Here is a 21,977-nt window from a genome sequence, read left to right as displayed (position 1 = left end):
ATGCTTTATTATGGAAGCAACAGCCTTGAGCAAAGTAGCAGTTTAATAATACTAATATTAAATAACAAACACTTTCCTTCATTGTCTGCATCTGCTGCTTGTTTGTGCATCGGAGATTAGTGAGAGACTCAACAAAGGAGGAATATTATTCAACAATGTGAGATGAGGCCTGAATTACTTTAGGGAATCAAGCGGGCTGATAAAATGTGTTGTATTTATCTAATGGAAAAGTAGAAAAAGAAGATATTAAACACTTTGATAAATTATAATTCCACTACATTTGTGATTGAATGTAAAGGCAGGCAAACTGGTGAAAAAAATGTCATCCCAGAACTAAAAAAGGAGAACAGTACTAAAAACTCCCTTTTTCTTCAAACTTTTCAAAGCTAAATAATGGAAAATAAAAGCGAAGACCTCTTACATTTTTGAATAGCCCTTTCCTTTTAGGATCAACATTTGAATCCTATTGAAGCGTCGCTCTGAGAGCTGTATGAAGCTGTCAGTCTATTTCAGAGTGAAGCCATTGTAGCTGCGTTATACATCCACAGAGAGAGTGTGAGATGAAGATAGATGGATTACCTGACTGGTAAAATCCCTTTGTACCTCCGACTACACCAGATCGAGCTGTCAGCGACACACACATGAATGGAAGAAGGAGCTAAGAGAACCGGATAAAGGTGGGAGGATGATTGGATTGTTGGCTGAACAGATAATTGCTATATATAGGAAGAACAGGAATGTCAGGGAAACACTGATGGGGAGGTTGTTATACTTCACACCAGACTGGATTATTACAAATTTTAAGAGACATTTTCCATTAAAAAATATATCTGTAAATCCTTAAGACATATTGGGTATTTAAATATATAGTGTATGTTCTTTAACAAACCTTTATTTCTTTACGTCATAAATTTGATTCAACTCAGAAATAATGTCATAGTACCTTAATTGTGCATCAAGGCCATAATGGAAAAGGTTAAGATAGAGGTTGGAAACGTAGAACAAGATGAGGGTAATTAGTTATTTTGAAGACATGGTGAGTCGATGATGGCTGCTAAATAAATAAATATATACATGTCCAAATGTAATGCAGGTTATTTGGACCTGGATCACTCTATTCATGGTTTCTTAGATACATGACAATAACTTCATCATTAACTCAAATCAAATCTTGTTTGCTATTTCTCCTCCGTGTATTTTTTTTGGGAGTGGATAGGGTTGGCTCTTTCGGCTCCATTGTTCACTCTACTTTTTGGTTGCTTTCCCAAATTGATCCATTCCAAAATCTCAAACCACTCCACTACACCCGCTCCACTGCACATCTGAAATCCTGGTAGGTCTCGAACACTTTTATATTTGCCAAATATGCTGGAATATGGCTTAACAAACTTCTTGTATTCAACACATTTCTTAGCAAGGGTTTTTCCATTGGTTCCTATTCTTTTTTTTTTACAGAAGAATGGTCAGTTGTAAGCCAATTGAATCCATGTATGGACGCATAATGTACACATGTGTAACACCATCATTTACTATGGGATATCCATTTCCAGTTGTTTCTGTTAAAGTAACACTCAACACTTCAACAGGCCTGCTCGAGTAGAGGTTTCTGGTGGTAAAAGGTCCAAAGAAATCCTTTTAATCAATAGACTTGCTGTCTGATTATTAGCAGTTAGATTACCAGTGGACTTCACTCTACATTTTGGAAGCCTTATGTGCCACAGTAATGTCTGTTACTAAAATAACATCAGATATTCCTTCTTTGTCCCCTTTTCTTTTTTCACATTTTTCACATTTTAGACTCTTTATACTCTCTCCAACACACACATAATCCACAAACACAATATGTATATGACACTCTTATCTGTTTCTAGCCTTTCCAAGCAAACAGTAGATTGAATGAAAAACACAAACTCACACACACAGAAAAACACACTCACACAATTTATCAGAGGGAGCAATAAATGCCCATTTTTAAGACCAAGCCACCATATAAAAGCCTTGGATCACAGAAGTAATGGGTCCCTGTAGGCCAGTGATAACTCTCTCTGTTTATATATGTGGTGAAGGGAATGGAAGACGGACAGAGGAAGGCAGACTGAATGGGACAAACACTGAGAGACAGCCAATAATGTCTGAAAATGACAGACAACCTGGAAGAAAATGGGGTGATAACCACAAAGAGAGGGGTGGGGGGCAGCAGAAAGATATCATTGACGGCCTCTGTTTCATTTTCCATCTCTGCCAGCACCATCTAATCTGAGCCCCTGATGTGTTCCTTTCCTCATTTGCAGTTAGTGGTTAGATTATATACCCACACCCAGCTGCGGGCTCCATATTACTCTGTGTGTGAGTCGAACCGCTGGCGGTGTTTGTTTGCGCCTGCCTACATGTGTGTGTAGCTGTAATATTTCCTGACTGATATTCTCCTTGAGGGGAATGGAGAGGAAAAAAGCTCTTATAGAAACGTAGATGTAGCCTACATGTGTTACAGTATGTCTTCATTGTAATGGCCGTTGGTTGGTGGTCTATAGTTTTACAGCTTCAAGTATGTCTTGCCAGGTTTGGTTACTTTAAAATGTGTTCCTTAAAGGTCTCCTATTATGCTCTTTTATGGCATATATTATAGGTCTCAAATATATATAAAAAAAACATATCTCTGATGTGTTTTGCTCAAAATACCAAACAGATCATTGATTTTAGCACGTCTGCTATCCCTCTGTTTCAGCCCCAGTTTCGAAAGTGCTGATTCTGTGACAGCCGCTTTAAATTTGAGCTGAGCTGATGCTGGCCACGCCCCTTTGGAGCGCATGATCATTCCTCTGAAGAGAGAAGTTTCTAATGGAGAAACTCAGCTAAACGCTGCCGTGATTAAACCCCATATTATGTTCCACACCACATCCAGCATTATTTCTGAAACACTTCTCAGAGTTTACCACTAGAACAGAGAAATTATATGTATTATATACAACAACTCTAAGTCCCTCCTGCAGACATCCTGCTGAACACACAGACACACAGAGGTGCTGCGGAGGGGATTCAGCTCGCGACTGTATATGGGGGGACGATAGGTTGGGACGTGTTACGTGGGCGGAACGTTGCCAGGAGTTCAATGTAAAGCCAGCCCACATTTCCGATATGACGTCATATCGGCAGGAAGTCTGGATGAGCTCGTTTGTACCCCCGTTTTTAGAGATGTGGGTAAGGAGGAAAAGAGAGAGGGTTGTATTTTTGGACACTTTGTGAGTCTCCTTACACACCGGGGACACATGTTTATGTATAAAAGACATCAAAAAGTGCATTTTGCACAATAGGGGACCTTTAAGAATGACAAATTACCTGTACAAAAATGCAATCAGTAAGCTAACTTGAATATAAAAGTAATGTTGAATTGCCTTAATATCAAATTTAATGCAAACAAATACAAGAGAATAAAAGGGAGTACAGTTATTTTTTTTTGTATCCTGATTCCGTAAACCCGTAACATGTAATCCGTTACTCCCCAAGCCTGTCTTGCAACCACAAGTGATGACAAATGGGGGAGCAAAGTACAGCTGAATGATGAAAAAGATTTCTTTAGACGATCAAAATGGCAATAGCTTTCCCTGCCCTAAATTGTACCTGCTCTAATTTTTATTTTATAAAAAATGACCATAACTTAAAAAAGAACATCATGCTGTATTGATAAAGACTTGAAAGCAGCGATTGAAATCTTAAACCTTTCAGGAAAATGTTTAATGAGGTCATTAATCAAGTCAATTTCTCATAGACTTCAGTACAACTTGACAAGTTTTAGGAACCAGAGGAGTCCCAACTTGATGGACATTGGCTTTACTTTTCCTAGCCCCAAGCCAAATTTGTGAAAGTGTTGTAAAAACAATTCTTCATCTAGTTGAGTTACATATTACATATCGTTATTTATTTATTTTCTTTGAACAACAGCCATACAGTATGTGCAAGAAATATTATATTAATGCTATATAAATCGAGAGAAAAGGGTCTGGTCGAAGGAACACTCTGGAATGGCATCCATTTTTGATACTACTTGACCCATGCCAAGGTCACATGGTCTTTGTCACTAATGTCAAACAAACTTAACATTAATTGGTGTTTTTGCGCTGTGATTCAGATCTGCTCCATCATTTTAAGATATGGTCAAGGCTTAATACTTGTTACAAATAATAAAAATCAGTCCTCTAGGCTTGATGCAATGGTGACAAAGAACATAAGCAAATTAAAAACATGACCGAGATATGTGCAGTATATTAGATTATTCCCTTCATTCAAGCTGCTCTAGAGCTAGAGACAACATTTTATATGAGAAACAAATGGCTCTTGAAAATCCGGCCAATATTTCCAAACCATATATTGTTTTATCCATAACAATGCAGTGGAAACTACAGGCCTCAGAATTAGAAATACTACTTCACGTGTAATGATGCATGGCAGAAGGGAATGAAAACAGTGTAAACATTTCATCAACAACATATCTTATTTATAGGTAGATAGAGACACAAACACAAGCTCAGTTAAGGGCACGATGATATGATCATAAGCAGATATGAAAAGGCAAGCGTGAAAGTGGAATTCATGCACTTGGCATTGCCTCTACAACCTCCTGCAGTCATGGAGACATATTATACTTATTGTTTATTGATGTGTGCGAGGTAATCTCTGAAGGCAGTAAACCTGGCAGGAATGAAACATGTTGGTGCCTTAAAGTCTATCATGGCCTCGCTGTTGACCGGGATGGAGAACATGAAAATTTAATGGCAGGATTTAAACACAGTCATATGCAGTACCTAGAGAGATGGAACTGGCCATAATAAATACACAAGGGGCGCCAATACCGCCAGAGCTGGGATACATTTCCACCTCTAGGCTCAGAGAAACAACCTTGATAAAATGTCACAATACCATGCTTTAGATACAAGTAACCATTGTATATACTGTATATATATGAGGATTTCTCCAACATGTGTAGATCTGATATGGATGGACAATACTGCCTACCAATTCCAGATTTGTACCTATTCTGCCCTTGTCTTCTTCTTCCTTTTAACTGAGGATTTTTCAAAGACCTTTCAACAAAACAGAACAAATATATCTTCATAATTACTGAATGATTCCGAGAGCCACCATTGATTCCAAATTCAACCAACTTGGAATATAAGATTTCTAAATGTTTTAAAAGCCTTGACCTGAATCTTTGTCTTCTTTTTGATCGGTAAGGGAAGTATACTCCTGATGTTGCAACATTGAGATGCTTATGTAATTATGATAATGTTTACTACAGTCAGTGAGTGCTTACATGTAATTTACCAGGCATTTACAAGTAAATGAATTTACTGTGAATGAAGGTTGTTTCTTTTAGTTTGGAAGACTTTCTGTGGACTGGCTGACACTACTGTAGCACTTCAAAGCCTTTCTCTGCTTCCTGTGTAGGGAATATATTTCTTTATTTCAGTCTCTGTGTCTGTCCTTATGTTGGGTGTCTCCCCTATACTTGTCTCAAACTGAATTTTCAAGCACGTGTATTTGGTATGCCACTCACACTCAGTATAAATCCACATGCACAGTGGCTTAAAGGTAAAATGAGTATGATTCTACTGTAAATACATGCCAACATAAAAACACTGATGCAAAATACATTTATACTCACACAAATGTATTTTAGCTGTAGTTCAGGTCTGTAAATGAAACAATCAGGCACCAACTGAATACAGTACACTAACATTTGTAGTTGCACCCAGTAAACACCCTAATCTTCTCATCTGTTGCCAACAGATACAGTACATGAACGGCAACACATCTTCTCAGATGAGATCACAAATCTTCTTAAATGGCAACAACTATATGAACAGATTTGAAATAAACCCTTGGCCAAATAGTTTATGGTCATTGTAGTGGCATCCAAACTTCAGAAAAGGCCAGAGTGAAGTTAATGACACACATTTGAAAAGAATGGGCAGCTTCAAGTAGTTACGTGTAGTTGTGGGAATGACCACAAGGGTGGCACGGCAAAGCACAAGTAAACAGGAATAATTTAGCATTTAAAGTAAACATAATCATTTTATAAATCACAATTCTGGAAGAAAAACTCCCTTTGGAGGGATCGCAGGGATTTTAACCTTTGCAGACCATTCACATGCACAAACACCTATACAGTATAACACACTAGGGAGCAACCCAAAAACATATAGGGCCTTTAATCTTAATATTAGCTTTGAATTCCTTATGGCTCTTACAAAGATGTGGGCTTAAGAACATCCAAATGCTCTAGGTAGTGGACAGAATGGAGCCTTGCATATTACAGAAATTGCAGTCATGACATTTCTGAAGGTCAAGTGGGAACGGCATTATCCTGATAACATTTCTTTGAATTGTTTTGCAGTGAAATTGCCTCATTTATCAACCTGATCATCCTGAGCCAACTTCATTACTTATCATACAAATGCATTTACTTCCCTGTTTATTGAATCATCTTAAAACATTTTCCACCCTGAGCAAGGGTTTTCCCTTTTGTCTTTGTAATTTCATTTGTCTAATTTGCATTACAATACCTGGATCTAAAACCCAGTCGCAGCAGATTTGTCGAGAGTGTTTTTATGTATTTGTTTCCTACTTTTTCTTTTTCCCTGCTTCTGTTCCGTATACTTTCTCACCTGTCCACCCCTCCATCCTGTCTCTCTTTTGTTCAGTGTGAATTCTCAAATGAGGCTTGAGAAGGCAAATAACCAAGATGGGAAATGTGTTGAAATGCAGAAGTCATTAAAAAGCCAATTACCCACAGGTTCAGTGCTACAGGGAGGAGATCAGGGAATAGTGGAGAGCAATCGTAAACCCAGTGATATATGGAAACCAAAGAGCTCTGTGCGTGTGTGCAGGTGTTCCCTCTACTCTGTGTGTGTGTGTGTGGATTTTTTTGTGCATCAATTTGGGAGTGCGTATTTGTGTGTGCTAATGTGCAGGACAACTTTTGTCTGCACTTGCATGCACTGAAGTGTGTTTGTGTGTGTATTTATAAATCAATGTCTCAATGAGAAACGGATGTTAAATTCACTGTGTCATAAATTTGCCTTGCAGGGAACAATATTAAACTCTATTACCATTTTTCACATTCACTTTACACTGTGTAAGAGTCACCTAGCACCGAGTTAACACACACACACATAAACGGAGGCGCTTGTGTTGTGAAGACAAACAGCGCACAGACTCGTACACACACCCAAACACCATTACACATGCAATATAAGACAGAATGTGTGAGGTCAAACATACATGGCTCACACATGTCGTATGGAGACACAAACACACACAAACACTGCCCCCTTCTCTAGCCAAACCATCTCATTCCATGCACACACACTATTATCCACTGTTAATTATCTGTGGACTCTAGAGACGCGAGGAAAGATCACATAATTACACTCACACACACACCTCAGATGTACACACGCTAGGCTGAGCAATGAATCAACCCCGCGGGGTCGTCTTCATTAAAGGGAAATACCACTGAACTTCAGCTGTTTCATGAAACTTTTATGAAAAGGCCAAATTGAGTTTTGACTGTGTGATGAATGAAAACTACTTTGGGGAATGTAAATGTGCTGCTGTTGTGACTTTGTGTTGGAGGACTATATGACTTTGCTCCGTGTTTTTTTGCTTTTACTCATTAATACTACTTCTACATACTCATCCATTTTCATCAGATGTCCTCGGGCAAAGGCCACCAGTGAAGCGAAGAAGTAAGGAACGACATTCAGTTTCACCCTTTTTGACTAAATTACTGGTTACTAATAAATTAGTCCCCTCAAAACTTTGCCCTTTCAGAAGCCGACAGGAAGTGTGGAACCTAAGATGCTTTGCTGGAGTTTTGTTCTTTTGGTAAAACTTTTGTCCACCACAGTGCATTTCACAAACCTAAAGCCAGCTAACCAATCAGAGCAGACTGGGCTCTGGTTTCAGACATAGGGTGAAAAGAGGTGCTGCAGCACAGGCAGTATGAGAAAAATGATTATCTTTTTGAACATCAAACCATGGAGACATTCGCTTTCTTCTTCATTAATTTCATATGTTTCCTTTATATACATATTGTCCTTTCCATGCCCCTTCAATGTGTCAACTTTTTGATAGTTATTATTTTCTCCATCTACAACTGTCACCTCTTTCACTTTATTTTGTCCCTTTAACCCCCTCTATGTTGATACAGAGTGACCCCTCATGCTTAGCTACATTTTATTTCCTCCTTCACAAACACTCACACACATATTGACGGATGATATACCTGAGGGCAAAGCAATGCACAAGACGACCTCCGCATCCATTGTCCCCAGTGTCAGCAGTCACATGCTCAGTCTTCGATCTCCTATAGGTCAACGTACCAGTGACCCACACAGCAAGGTCTTTTGGGATTTAATGTTCCCACGGGTCAAATCAAGCACAGGGATTTACTGTATGGGTCTACGTGTCTACAGTTGTGTGTGTGTGACTTGGCTCACTATTGATTAGCTCTCTATGAGGAAACAGAGAGGTTTTCCCTAAAGGCCTGATCAATAATGCCAATCTCCCTGTCTTTACCACCTTATTAGGAAAGGATTATTGCAGCTTCACAATGGCCTGCAGGCATGTGTGTGTGTGTGTGTGTGTGTGTGTGTGTGTGTGTGTGTGTGTGTGTGTGTGTGTGTGTGTGTGTGTGTGTGTGTGTGTGTGTATGTGTTTGTCTGTCTGTGAGAGACACTTCATCCATTCCTTCCTTATTTAACAGCAGAAAAACTAAATGAACAAACTCTACAGTCTGAATACAGATGTGTCCACGATGTGTACACACATCCAAATAGGAGTTTCTTTATGGGGGTCCGATCCAGAAGATACACGCTGTTTGCTGATTTCTCACAAGGACTGCATTATCATTTAATTTTTTTTCAAATATTTATTTATACATTTTTGGGGCATTCCTGATTTAGTTTGATAGTGAGACAAACAGACAGTAACATGCAACAAACTCAAACCCTAAGCCTTAATGTTGCAAGCTGCACTTGCCTAACTACCCATTTAATCGAATAAAAAAACACTTTTACGATGTTGGCTTCCGACAGTTAAATGAAAATGATTGAGTGCGATATTGATTTAAAATAAGTGCTCTACTTATCTTCCTGAATGTTGCGCAGTCGAAGGCTGATATATAAAAGAGGCGTACCTAAATTCAGATGAGACATCATTGTAACTATTATTATGATGCATATGTATATATTAGCCCTTAAATGGCTATAGAATTAACTAACCTGATTTGCATGGTGTTGAACACTTAAAGACCATGAGGAGCCTTTTAATGAGTATATTTCTATAATTTACTCTTAACAGCAGAGGAATGTATGTGTTATTTGGTACAAACTCATTCACACAAGTCACTTTGTTTGTATTTGAATATATTTTTCTACTGCTCTTAGACATACAATTCACAATTCACATTGTCTTGTTCATGTGTGCATATAGCATCGTACTGCAGACTGGTATGCATCAAGTATAGATTTGACATTCTGCCACAGCAGTTAATAATATTCCTGCATATTCACTGCCTCGCTCTTATCTCTGGTAACTATTTTGACACATTTAAATAATAAGTCTTTAAAAAACCCAGAAAAGAAAAGTTGGTGTAAAAAAAAGTTGACCGAACATAAGATGAAGTAAAAAACTGCCAAAGGAGCTGTGCGATATGTATGATGGACATTTTCAGGCCACATGTGGACACACGTCTCACCATGCCATCCAATCAAACCCTATATAGCTGGATTTCAAAAAACCCCGTCTAAATTACAAATGTAAACCGAGCTGTTAGATGCTTAAAGAACCACAAGAGATCCATGCTCAGAGGATATCTTAATCCAAGACACGACAGACACAAAACATCCGATAAGGAGAATAAAGGAGAGATTTAAGAGCTACAGATCCAAAAACCAGCACGCTTTGAGCAGGGACCCCAGGGAGCCATTTGAGCACATCTTAGCCTGTGAAAATCTTGCATCGACGTCGTGTTTCAACAGAAAAATATGCGGATGTTATTGATCTATTAAAGAGTGATTTAGTTTGCGCTTCTTTCTGCTTTGTTGCACAAACGGCTTTCATGTCTGAAAAGCCTTTGTTTTGTAAAAAGTTTATGTAGATAGAAGTTTTTTTTTCTTTAGGCTGCTAAGAATATTTTATGTACTTTGATAGAGATGTAGATAACCTACAAATGATTAGATATTTTATGCGTATACACCCATAAACAATCTTACTGGTGTTATCTGACGGAGGCTTTTATGCAAACCCATAAAGAAGAAGTATCTTAAGATTTGCCGCCCTGGTTTGGAAGTGAACCCTTGCCCTCTAGGGTTTTGAGCACCCACCAAGCTTCCTTTCTCTTATTCAGACAAAGTTGCCAACATTTCCTTCGTCATTGTGATTTCTTTCTTTTATTTGTGTCTTACATTCCTTTATTACCGCTAGCTGTTGGCAAAATGTCAAAATTCGGCTTTTGTATTTTGTTGAAATGAAGGGAGCCAGCAAACCGCAATATAAACCAATGTAAAAGCATTATGGAAGCTATTTAGGATCTTTGTGAAGAGTGACAAACCCCCCAGGCACAAAACACACACACACACACACTCACACACACGCACACACACACGCACACACACACACACACACGCACTCACGCGCAATGGCACAAACACATTCAGACACTCCACCTGCTCCATTTGCTGTATTAAGGGTAAATGAATTAGATTCTGATGCTTTAAAAGCTTTTTCTTTCGGGTGATATTGAAAGTAAATTCCACTCTAATGGCAAGGTGTCTGTGTTTACAAGCCACTGATGACAGAGCTAGACAGAAAGACCGAGGGAGAGGGAAGGATGGATTATAAATAGATTTTTAAAAAGGGACAGACGGGATGATGGAAAGTGTATGGGATGAAATGGAGGAAGAGAGGGCTCCAATTCTAAAATTCAGTAAGGTTAAATGAGTTGTTTGCATTTCGGCCCATTGCTCTTGTAATGGCACTTCAATTATTGACTTGTCACTTATCAGATTACTGCAAAGCTAAGAGACAGAAAGGAAGGATAGTTTGATAATAAAGATAAATCTCAAACAAGATTGCAGAAAACAAAGCATTAAAGCATGCTTTAGTGATTCACTGGTTACAGGAAATGAGCCTAACAGCAGGCCCGTGTGTCTAACATTCTTCTCTGTTATCTCTTATCCCTTTAGCAGGCTAGCTAACTAGCATCCAACTGGATAGTTAGCTAGCTTGCTAAATAACCATGCTTTAGTTCTACACTAGAACGGAACAGAGGAAATGTGTCTCTCAAATGGCTAAAGCAACGTACTCCACTACATTGTTTCAAGAGCGTTTGGTTGTAATATTTTACTAATTTACTCTTGCTCTCACTGCTTGGTGGTTTATAAATACATTTTAAATTAATTTAGCCCATTCCAATAGCAAACATACATGCAACTGCTGCTCTGACCATCCTGACATAGATCTGAATGGAAAATGACATTCCCCTCCTATTTCTGTGAGTGTACCAATTAATAATAAAGGACCTTAACACTTTTTTAAAGCAGAAGCAAAAGCCCTAGATTATGACTTTACTTTAGGCTGAAAAAATGTAAATGGGTGGGTAAATTGAGATCAAAATAAAGGGAAATTAATGAGTTTTGGCAGGAAATGAATAGTACAGTAAAAATCAGGCCATGAAGGGGACCAGACAATTTCTTTAGCGATTATTACATAGGATTTACGTATATATTTGTCTATGTGTGTCTGTGTTTGTGTGTGATGATGACCATTCATGGCCATTACCCATTCAGGACAGAGAACATATGGGTTCCAACACTGGCGTGGGGCGTGTGTGTGTGTGTGTGTGTGTGTGTGTTAGTGTGTGTGCGAATGAGCGTGAGAGCCTCGGGGGGGAATTGGGTGTACTAAATGTGTGAAATGGGCCGAGGACCAATGTGATGTTTTTCTGTATGACTCCAGTGATTCCTTTGCAATGCCTTTCATTATGATGATGATGATGATGATGATGATGATGAAGAGTAATGTTACACGACAACAGTGTACTTTGTCATCCAGCTCAGGTCACGTGTGCTCCACAGCTGATGCTTTTAAATCTCATTCCTTCCCTCTTTTCCTGTCTCCTTCTGTACTTCCTTTCCTCCCTCACTGTCATCCTTCTTTCCTTTCATTACCTCCTGTCAGAATCCATCAGAAATAATTCCCCTTCCGATTTGAACCACATTTTTGTTGGAATGCAACATTTTTCTTGTTTATTGATTAAAAAAACAAAAACAGCATGGGATAATTACAGAACATTTGAGAAAAATAATCATACTTCAAGCAATATATGAAGCAACCTGCTTCTTTGGATGGAATATAAATGATAGGAGGCACGTCCCACAACAATCTTAAATAGGAGGATAAGATGTGTTTGTGTGGTATGTGTTTGTAGCATCTACTCATTCTTAACTGGCATACCATGCTTTTCATAACCACTTTCCCGCTCCTATAAAGGGACTCTGTAACTCCCATGTCCTCCCACACGCAAAATAGAAACACAGACAGTAATACACAAACACACATCCTCTCACACAAAGGAGGTTTGTTCTCCTTCAGTATGCACATGCATGATGTACATTTACCTTTTAAATAATTATTAGATTTGACTTTAAGAAGTGTGGACTTGAGTCGTATGTAATTCATAAATGTAATGACTTTTGCCTCGTCTTGACAACATCAAAAAAGGCTTGCAACTTGACTTCACTTGGATTTGAGCATTTTGACATAAAAATACTTGATACCTTACATGCCCCAAAGATTTAAAAGTATGTTACTTTAAAATGTTGACGTTATTCAATAGATTTATTTTAATTACGTAATATTTAACTCCACTCATTTACAACAAGTGAACACCAAAATTCCCATTTAAACCTAGTTTGAACCAAGAAAGGACAGTCCAAGATAAGATTCTATAGAGAATCATAACAAAACATCTTACAGTTGTGAGCACCAGGTGGAAAATTACACCAAACATAGAGATTCATGATGACTTGAACCCGAAATGATGGGATTTGGGACTTGACTTGGATGTAGTCAGTCTTGACTTGTGACTTGCAGACCACTATCTTGATCCCAGGTCTTGTGTGTATTATGTGTTAACAATCAACCCTTTATTATTATTGATCTGTCTGAGTCAGCTTTTCTATTGATGGGAGGAAACCCCACTGTAAACCAGGTATTCTCATTTTTCCTCATATGTCCGATTAATAAACAGTTCAGTCACACTGAGAGTGCTGTGGCTGACCAAGTACTTCACACATTTATTCTGTTCAGTCTGAAGGCCTTGGCAGCTCAGACAGCTTTTATTTCTTCAATCTTATTAATTAGCTTTGAGTTATGTATGTGGTTTCTATAGTTTGAAATACTAAGACTGTTGTCATAGTATTGCAGTTGAGTTTATACATTTCATATTTTATACACATATTTGTGGCTGTGGTGATAAATAGGTGAATACCAATCAGAAGGTCTGTGGTTCAATGCCCTGCCTCTGCAGTCTATGCCAACGAGTTATTGGGCAATACACCCATCAAAAGATTGCTCCTGTAGGCATGTCTGATATAATTGTGCATTTTAGTCAATTTGGATAAAAAGCATCAGCTTAGTGTCACGTAATGTGATTCAAGACAATTTTTAGTTTTGTATCAATGTTATTGAATAATACTGAGTATACAGTAAAAGTGCTATGTGTCAGTTGAAAAAGTTTAAAGTGGAATTTAACCTCTTTAAAGTTCTGTACTTTAGTAAAACTTTTAGGAACTTCAAGTGTGTATTTTCACATGATGATATTTCCTAGTTTAACTTCACTGAATGTTGTTGTTAAATATTACATTTTTTTTTACTTAAGAGCCTTGATTTGTCTTGCTTTTAAGATTAGATTATAAATTAGCACCACTTTTACCAGTTGCGACATTAACGTGATGAACACATGCAGTAATTTTATCTATATGATTCTAAAATCCGCAATATAACATAAACAATACTTTTGTAATTGTATTATATTTGGACGCTAATACTTTTGTACTTTTACTGGAGTATGATTTTGAATGTAGGACTTTAACTTTCACTCAAGCAATTTACGCTGTAGAATTGTAAATTTTACCTATACTGTAGGTAGCAATCTTCTTTCGCCTCTGTTTGTAAATGTGAACCTTCTTTCATTTATTTTTTCTTGAGACATTACTATTTTTAATTTAGATCTGTTCTGTGTACACTGACACATACTATTTTAAACAGATCGACACTATGTGGAGATGCAGCACAGCTCCTGGGGGTTAAATGCTGTGCTCAAAGGCACTTCAGAGGGCGTGCTATGCTGCTGAGGCCACTCCTGCCGTTAGATGTTGACTGCTGTGGAAAATAAAAGCAGAATCTCAAACTCTCAACAGTATTCGTGAACACAATTGGTCTCATGTGGCTTTGTGTGCTGGAACGTTTGTTGCACTGAGTTGACCCAGTTATTTTGGTGTGTGTGTGTGTGTGTGTGTGTGTGTGTGTGTGTGTGTGTGGTGACACGGAAGACAGATTCATTAGGTTTTCTCACGTTAACAGATTGCTCCCCTCTGACCTCACAGCTGGGAATAACGTGTAAAATAGCCATATTTCATTTTTAGAAATCTGTGTTTTGCAAGTAATGGTCCAAAATCAAATGGTGTGAATGGATGAGTGGGCATGTCATTTTTTTCAGTTTTAACGTACATTGTAACACGTCCTCTTCACCTACAGTGACAGTTGTCATGTTGAGAGTTGTCTCTGGGTTACAAACATCACAGGTATCGCCTGTGTTCTGAGATGATTCATGTGTTTTTAAAACAAACAGCTACTTTTAAATGAAACAATACCTTTCTAAAGACCTTTTTAAAGCAGAAATGAACAGAAATATAATGCTTTATGAATTTAGAGAATTGGTTAGAGAGTGATGTATACATGGGGCGTGTTTGTATGTGTGTGGATGAGTATATCTATATGTATGTGTGTACGTGTGTGTATGTGTGTGTGTGTGTGTGTGTGTGTGTGTGTGTGTGTGTGTGTGTGTGTGTGTGTGTGTGTGTGTGTGTGTGTGTGTGTGTGTGTGTGTGTGTGTGTGTGTGTGTGTGTTTTTCTCGGTGTGTGAGTCTACACGGTGGTGGTAGGTGTGAATAGGAAATGTAATCAGGAGGTTCACTGTGAAAAGACCTGGTTAGACACCCAGGCTAGATTACTTTAACACATACACACACACACACACACACACACACACACACACACACACACACACACACACACACACACACACACACACACACACACACACACACACACACACACACACACACACACACACAAACACACACAGTGTGTCTGTAGATAAGCTCCATTTAACCAAGGCAAAAGTGTTAGATTTAATCTGTTTTAGCCACCTGTGTGGGTTTACAGTGAATGAAGTATTTTGTGTATAACATTGCTGTCTAGGAAAGTACGAACACAACATTAAAGTTTAAAGACTGTTCAATCTCCTTTCAAATAACGATAACAATAAAAAAAATGGGGCAATAAACTGAAGAGCGAAAACTGTTCATAGAACAATTACATTCAAAATCCGCAATGTTCAGTAGGATTCATCATCATACATGCAAACATTATTCCAACACAATTAAAACAGACTGATAAGGTTAGATCTATTTACAAAGTAAAAGGTAAATGTAAATAATCCAATGACATTTCTTATGCAACACCACACACATTTTCTCCCTTTCATTCTACATTAAATCAGGACACTTTCACAGTTGTGCAATAGAGCACCCATGCACACACAGAAACTGTTAGAAATGCACAGTCACACCTGCTTGATTCAGTATCTCTCCTCTCACACACTCTTGCCAAATAGTCTCCCAGTCACTTCTAACTCTCTCCGATGGCAGTCAGCCAAATGGAGCGGGTCGACCCATAAAAGCTCCGTCCTGTGCCATAAACTAGAAACTAAAACACACTTTAACCACGAGTTGAAGGAGAAAATGTGTTTTCTGTCGTGGTTCAGAACCCTCGGGGCGTGGATACATTAAGACGCTGATAAACGGCTCCAGTGTGTAAAAGAGCTTGAGTTGTTTTTGCTTTTTTGCTGCATCAAGCGTAAAAGGAATGGCGGCCAAACCTGACTTAACTTTTTCTGCAGCACAACAATACAGAAACCATCAAACTATATCTCTGCTACAGTGGAGAGTTTAAAGAAAAGTTCATCAAGCAGGAAGATGTTGCTCTTTACCGCTAAAGAAATTATGATATGGTTATTAGAATGAAACAAGTCTAATCAGTTTTAAACTTGTTGATCAAGGCCATTATAATGTATGAAGAAAAGATGAACACAAAACAAGATCTAGAAACATGTGATGGAATTTGATGCGTCAAATCCAAAGATTACATACTTAAACACTTTTTACCTTAATTCTATACATTTTAAACCAAAACATCCACTCAATAAAATATATGTATGTAAAATAAGTAAAATATACTTTTGAAACACATACTACTTATTACTGAATAGAGCGTCAACGAATTGTAACGTCACCATATGAGAGCTCTCTTAACATTTAAAACGTTAAGTAAATTATAAATCCCACAAGAACAGTAGTGCACTCTGGATGCCAACAGCTAGCATTAAATAGCATTGTCTCCAAAGACCTTTGCGTGGGCCCTGCATTGCCCTTTGGACAGGTTCATCCCCTTCCATAGAAATTTAACATTCTACCATTGTTTTTGTCTTATATGGAAATCCGCTGAGTGAACCTGTTTTGTTATGATCATATTTTTACACTCTCTGGCCTAATCCTTTTTCTTCCTGTTTCTGTGCCTGTAGGTTCATTCATGGTTGTGAATGCGTCAGGCCGGGCATCAGGGCAGAAGGCTCACCTTTACATGCCCACCTTGAAGGAAAATGACACCCACTGCATCGACTTCCTGTACTCCCTCTCCAGCCGGGACGGAGCCAGCCCGGGCACGCTCAATGTCTACATCAAGGTACGTGTGTTTGAGTGTATTTGTGAGTAAACTGACTGACAGGGAGATATCGATTGAAAATTAAGAGGCTGATGACTGAACAGGTTAAACAAACAAAAACCCCTTTTTTTCTGTCAAGAAGGGGTTTAGTACAGTCCCATTGAGTGGTAAGAGAAGGCTTTGTATATTTGAGAAAGAAGGACACAGAGAACTGGTGATCTCCATTCAAACAAAACAAAATCAAGTTTATCCCCTTTGAAATGGCATAAAGTAAAGTTTAGTAAACTGCATTTCAGAGAATGTTTTTTGCTCTTACACTTTTAGAAAAACTGAAATAAACACACACAATATTACATTTATTTACAGAAACCAATGGAGAAAAATACATGTTAAAATGAACAAATCACAAAAGAGAATAGGAAACATAGGTTTATGAATATTTGACTTAATATTTTATACTTTGGTCTTAGAGCACTGATGGACAGGCTGTTAAAAGAAAAAAGAGCAGCGTATGTTAGAGGGAGCCTCATTCGCAGAAATCCAGGGGATGTATGGATGTGGGGATGCAGCTACTACATGACTTAACACAGTGATTACACATGATGTTTTAAAGTAATCTAATCCAGTTTAATTTTCGGAAACGTTCTAATGCCAAATGTTTTTTTTAACCTTGTATTTATTTTTTCTTGTATTTCTTCTTTTTTATTTCTTCCTACTGTGTGCCTGCAGGTGAATGGAGGCGCACAGGGTAACCCAGTGTGGAACGCCTCTGATACTGTTACTGAAGGCTGGGTGAAGGCGGAGCTGGCCATTTCTACATTCTGGCCAAACTCCTATCAGGTAACACACACACGCACACGCACACGCTCACACTCACACTCACACATATATATGTAGTTACTACAGTAGCAAGAGAAATCTGTTTAATGTGAGTAAGATCTATAAGTGCATTCCCTTATTCCATGTGTCAGGCAGATATTCGTCAATATTTTATATTTTGACTGGCCTGCCTGAGGCTTTTTGTCTTTTTAATCGTTTTGCCTTTAAAATGCATTGAGAGTCAAGTCCAGGAGGTGCAGTTGTTTGTTTTGACAAATAATGTGGGAAAGAGACAACATTTTTGCTAAACTGAAAATATTGTATATAATATGTTTTCAACTAATGCCACTTTAACACAGCTGTCTTAGCACCATTCGTTAGCATTCAAACACAGGTGTTTGTAATAACACTAATTAATGGTCAGGTGTCATTTGGGTTGCTGCAGTAGGCTAAGTCATACACATTACCATCACCATGAAACTGCAACACCTAACTGGTAGGTAGCATTTATTTGGCACACATTATCAACCTGTGATTTACTGCTGGCTAAAATGTCTGCCATTTAAATGGACAACCTTTGACAGCTAAGGGATTCACAAAGAGACTCACAGTAGCCTAATGAACAGTAAGCTAACGTTTAGCTAACATTTTTGGCTAATATGTTAGCAAACTGGTCCCTTATTAAACAGCTAGTAAACATAGAGCATCAGAGACATTCCTTTGTTATATTTTTTTAAAGGTCTGACATTTGCGATATTTTTTAGGATGGTGTTGAGTCTGAGAGAATGATGGTTAGCAATCCTGTGTTAGTTAGCATACACCTAGCCCCACAGTTAGCTGCAAAGTTAGCTGCAGGGTAAGGCTTTAGAACCATAATCACTTTTTTAGAAGGAAAACACCAATTTAAAGGAACTTACATTTAAAAAATAAAAATATATCTGTTACAGCTGGCTAATGCGCTACACACTATTACTTTAGGCTAACTTTAACTGAGAGTGGTCAATGGATAGCCTGTAGCAGCTTTAAGGACACAAACTCTGGGCATCCATGTCTTAAGTTCATGTTTACAATTACCTACAGTGTGGAATTAAATTAACATATGTTACTTAAAATATTTTACTCAAAGAATGACATAATGCCACAATTTGTGCCCAAAACATGGAATGCTAATTTTCAATAAACCATGAAGATACAACTCGAAACAACTAAAATCCTGCCAACATTCGCTTTCACTAAGCCATTCAAGTGTTTTGATAGTCAATAACAGCATAGGCTTTTTATATATACTCAGAGGTCAGTTTTTGCAAATAGTGGTTAAGTATAAACGAAAGAACCCAAATGTTGTTATTTAATGACCCTTTCTTATGTGTATTTGCTCCGGTCCTTTCAAGGTACAGAAATATACCCTGCTGTGATGTTTTATTGAAGTAGCCCAAAAGCGACTGTGTTTTACCTAATGACTGAGCTGTGTTCAGTAAATAAAGGCACCCCTGTAGCTGCATGACACAATGCTAACCAAAGTGACATAAATGTGTGCGTGTATTCCCTAACGAGGAGTCACCTCCCATGGAGAAACGACATTTTCTTTCACTAAAAGGACAAAAACATTGTCATATTAAATTCCAGACCACTGTGAGGGTAAAAACAATCATTTCGGTAAACATTTCAATGTCTGCTGAATGGCCTCTATTCTTAGCCTCTTTTACATGTGTTGCAGAAGATGAATTTTGAAATAAATATTTTTCTCTAAAAGGTGTGTGTACACTATTATTACACATTTGTACTTTCCCATGAAGGCACAGATACAACACAATGTTTTTCATATTTTTATGCCATATTTGTATTAATTTGATATAATTCTGGTCTGTATCCATTTAAACACATTCTGAACTGCAAGATGGGATGTTTGTATTCACTGCAAAAATCACTACTTTTGATGAGACCAACATGGAGTATAGTAAGTCAAACAGTATGCAGAGAGACAGCTTATCTTCCGATTAGTTTTTTTTTTGTAGTATGGTAGTCTTATGATAAAACACACTTGTAAAACGTATTGAAAACATAAAATAAGAGTAAAGAAAAGTAACTATAGGTTTGTCTTTGATGTCTAGAAACTTGTCATGTGAGCTAGAGCAGGGGATTTATTTTTTTGAGGGAAAGGAAGACAGTAAAGTTTACCCAGAAGTCTTTAGTATTCAGGCTGAGCTCCATCTTATACTGTTGAGGATCCTGACAAGTACAGCACAGACATATTTGACTGTGTGTCCGTGTGCAATGTGTGTACATACTGTATGTGTGGGTCAGAAGTGCATGGCCCCTTGACAGCCCTGCTGACTGCCTGTCACCCTTAGAGTGTTTGTGAAGTAGGCTATGTGGATAAGAAAATGTAAAAACAGAAACATATTTTGTATTAGGGGATGGGAGAAAATTGGAGGAAGAAAACAATAATTTTTTAAAAAAAAGTAATTGAGAGGAGAGGTATCAGGAATGGATGAAGAGGGAATAACAGCAGGATGGAAATAGAAAGAAAAGGAGGAGGATGAGATGAAGAAAAACAAGAGGAAAGAGTAGGAGGAAGGGCATATGTGGTTGGCATAAGGATACAGACAGACGGATGAAGGGATGAAGTGTAGAGACGAATAGTTGCTGACTTTCAGTGGAAAATTCCCCTGGGGTTTCTATATGAGCTTCTCAGGGCCGTCAAGATGTTGTGTGAGAAAAATTGTCCTTTTGGTTTTTTCTTTTATAGAACACTATGGCTCAACACAATTCTTTCTTCCTTTCTGTTTTGCTTCCTTATTCCCCTCTCAGGTGATATTTGAAGCGGTTTCAGTTCAAGGCCACCCAGGTTTCATCGCCATCGACGACATACGAGTTCTGGCTCACCCCTGCCGTAAGTAGCTGTGTGTGTGTGTGTGTGTGTGTGTGTGTGTGTGTGTGTGTGTGTGTATGTATCGTAATAGTTGACCCTGCACAACTGTAGCCCTACTGAGCATCATCTGTTTTATAGCGCTCTCACACTCACTCACGCACACATACACACACAGGCTGTGTGAAGGACAGATTGCAGACAGATTGCAGAGAGCCAGGAAGAAGGTCCAAACTCAGGGTCTTCATCACTCAAATCTGACAGAAACACTTTGCTTCACAAAACTCCAGACTGCTTACTGCAACACTCTGTGGCCTACTTACCTCTCTATGTTCACTCATTATTACTCCCTTTGACTATTTTCACATTGCTTTTCTTACAGAGTGGTACAGAAATACATTGTACATGTTCGTGGTTCGATGCCTGAAATAAGGTCTGTGGTTAACACAAGCAATTTCCATGTGTTCTTCAACAAAATTAAATACTGCAGTAAACATCCCACTAGTAAATGTTCAAAGCTTCAATGTGCCTTAAAAACTACTACTACTAGACTGCTAAATATCATCAAGCCAAATGTTAGCCCACTTTTAGCTTAGTGTCATTTGACCATTTTACTTCGGGGGATTGCACACGATTTACAATTCAGAAATCGTAAAGGTTATGTTAATATAGTGAGAGTATCCTGCTGAATAAAAGGAGTAAGTATCATAAACATGTTAGACACAAATCGCAATTCCTGCTTTAATCCAAAATCCAATGGAAAATCCCATTGCTATTTGTAAAGGGATTTTGGCAGTTACACTTGCAATAATTTCTTGTAAAAATACTGCACCAGTCTTTTGGCATTATGGGTTATGTTTCTTACATCCACACATCAATATAAGAGAGCCTTAACCAGGCATTTTATTTATTTAGATTCTGATGAGCACATTTCTTCTACACTTTGTTTTGGATATATCTTTCCGTTATAACTTCTTTAGCTTTGTTTCCTTTCTGTCTATATTCCTTTTCTTTCTCACACTGTAGGAACCCTTTACTTTTCTTTTTTCTATCCATTTCTATTCAGCTTCTTTCTCCATTTTTTTCTCTGAATTGTCCGGCTGGCAGAAAAACTCTCAGCTCATCTGTGCCAATCACTAATCAGATTAGTCAAAGTGAGAGAGTCCATGATAGGAAGCAAGAGGAAGAGAGTTGCGGTATTCATCATGTAATAAAGACAATT

At 38.1% G+C, this 21,977-nt stretch overlaps 1 protein-coding gene across 1 annotated transcript in view; it reads left to right on the top strand.

Annotated features, from left to right (window-relative positions):
- The window catches only part of ptprt (protein tyrosine phosphatase receptor type T), a 293,754-nt gene that overhangs the window by 55,850 nt on the left and 215,927 nt on the right, over positions 1-21,977 (top strand). The window contains exons 3-5 of the mRNA XM_063910759.1: positions 16,928-17,088; positions 17,797-17,907; positions 20,698-20,779. Of these exons, the coding sequence (XP_063766829.1) occupies positions 16,928-17,088; positions 17,797-17,907; positions 20,698-20,779 (354 nt within the window). The remainder of the gene's footprint in view (positions 1-16,927; positions 17,089-17,796; positions 17,908-20,697; positions 20,780-21,977) is intronic.

Source organism: Eleginops maclovinus, chromosome 20 (genome assembly GCF_036324505.1).
Source record: "Eleginops maclovinus isolate JMC-PN-2008 ecotype Puerto Natales chromosome 20, JC_Emac_rtc_rv5, whole genome shotgun sequence".
Lineage (NCBI taxonomy): Eukaryota > Metazoa > Chordata > Actinopteri > Perciformes > Eleginopidae > Eleginops > Eleginops maclovinus.
This window is presented reverse-complemented; position numbering and strand designations above follow the sequence as displayed.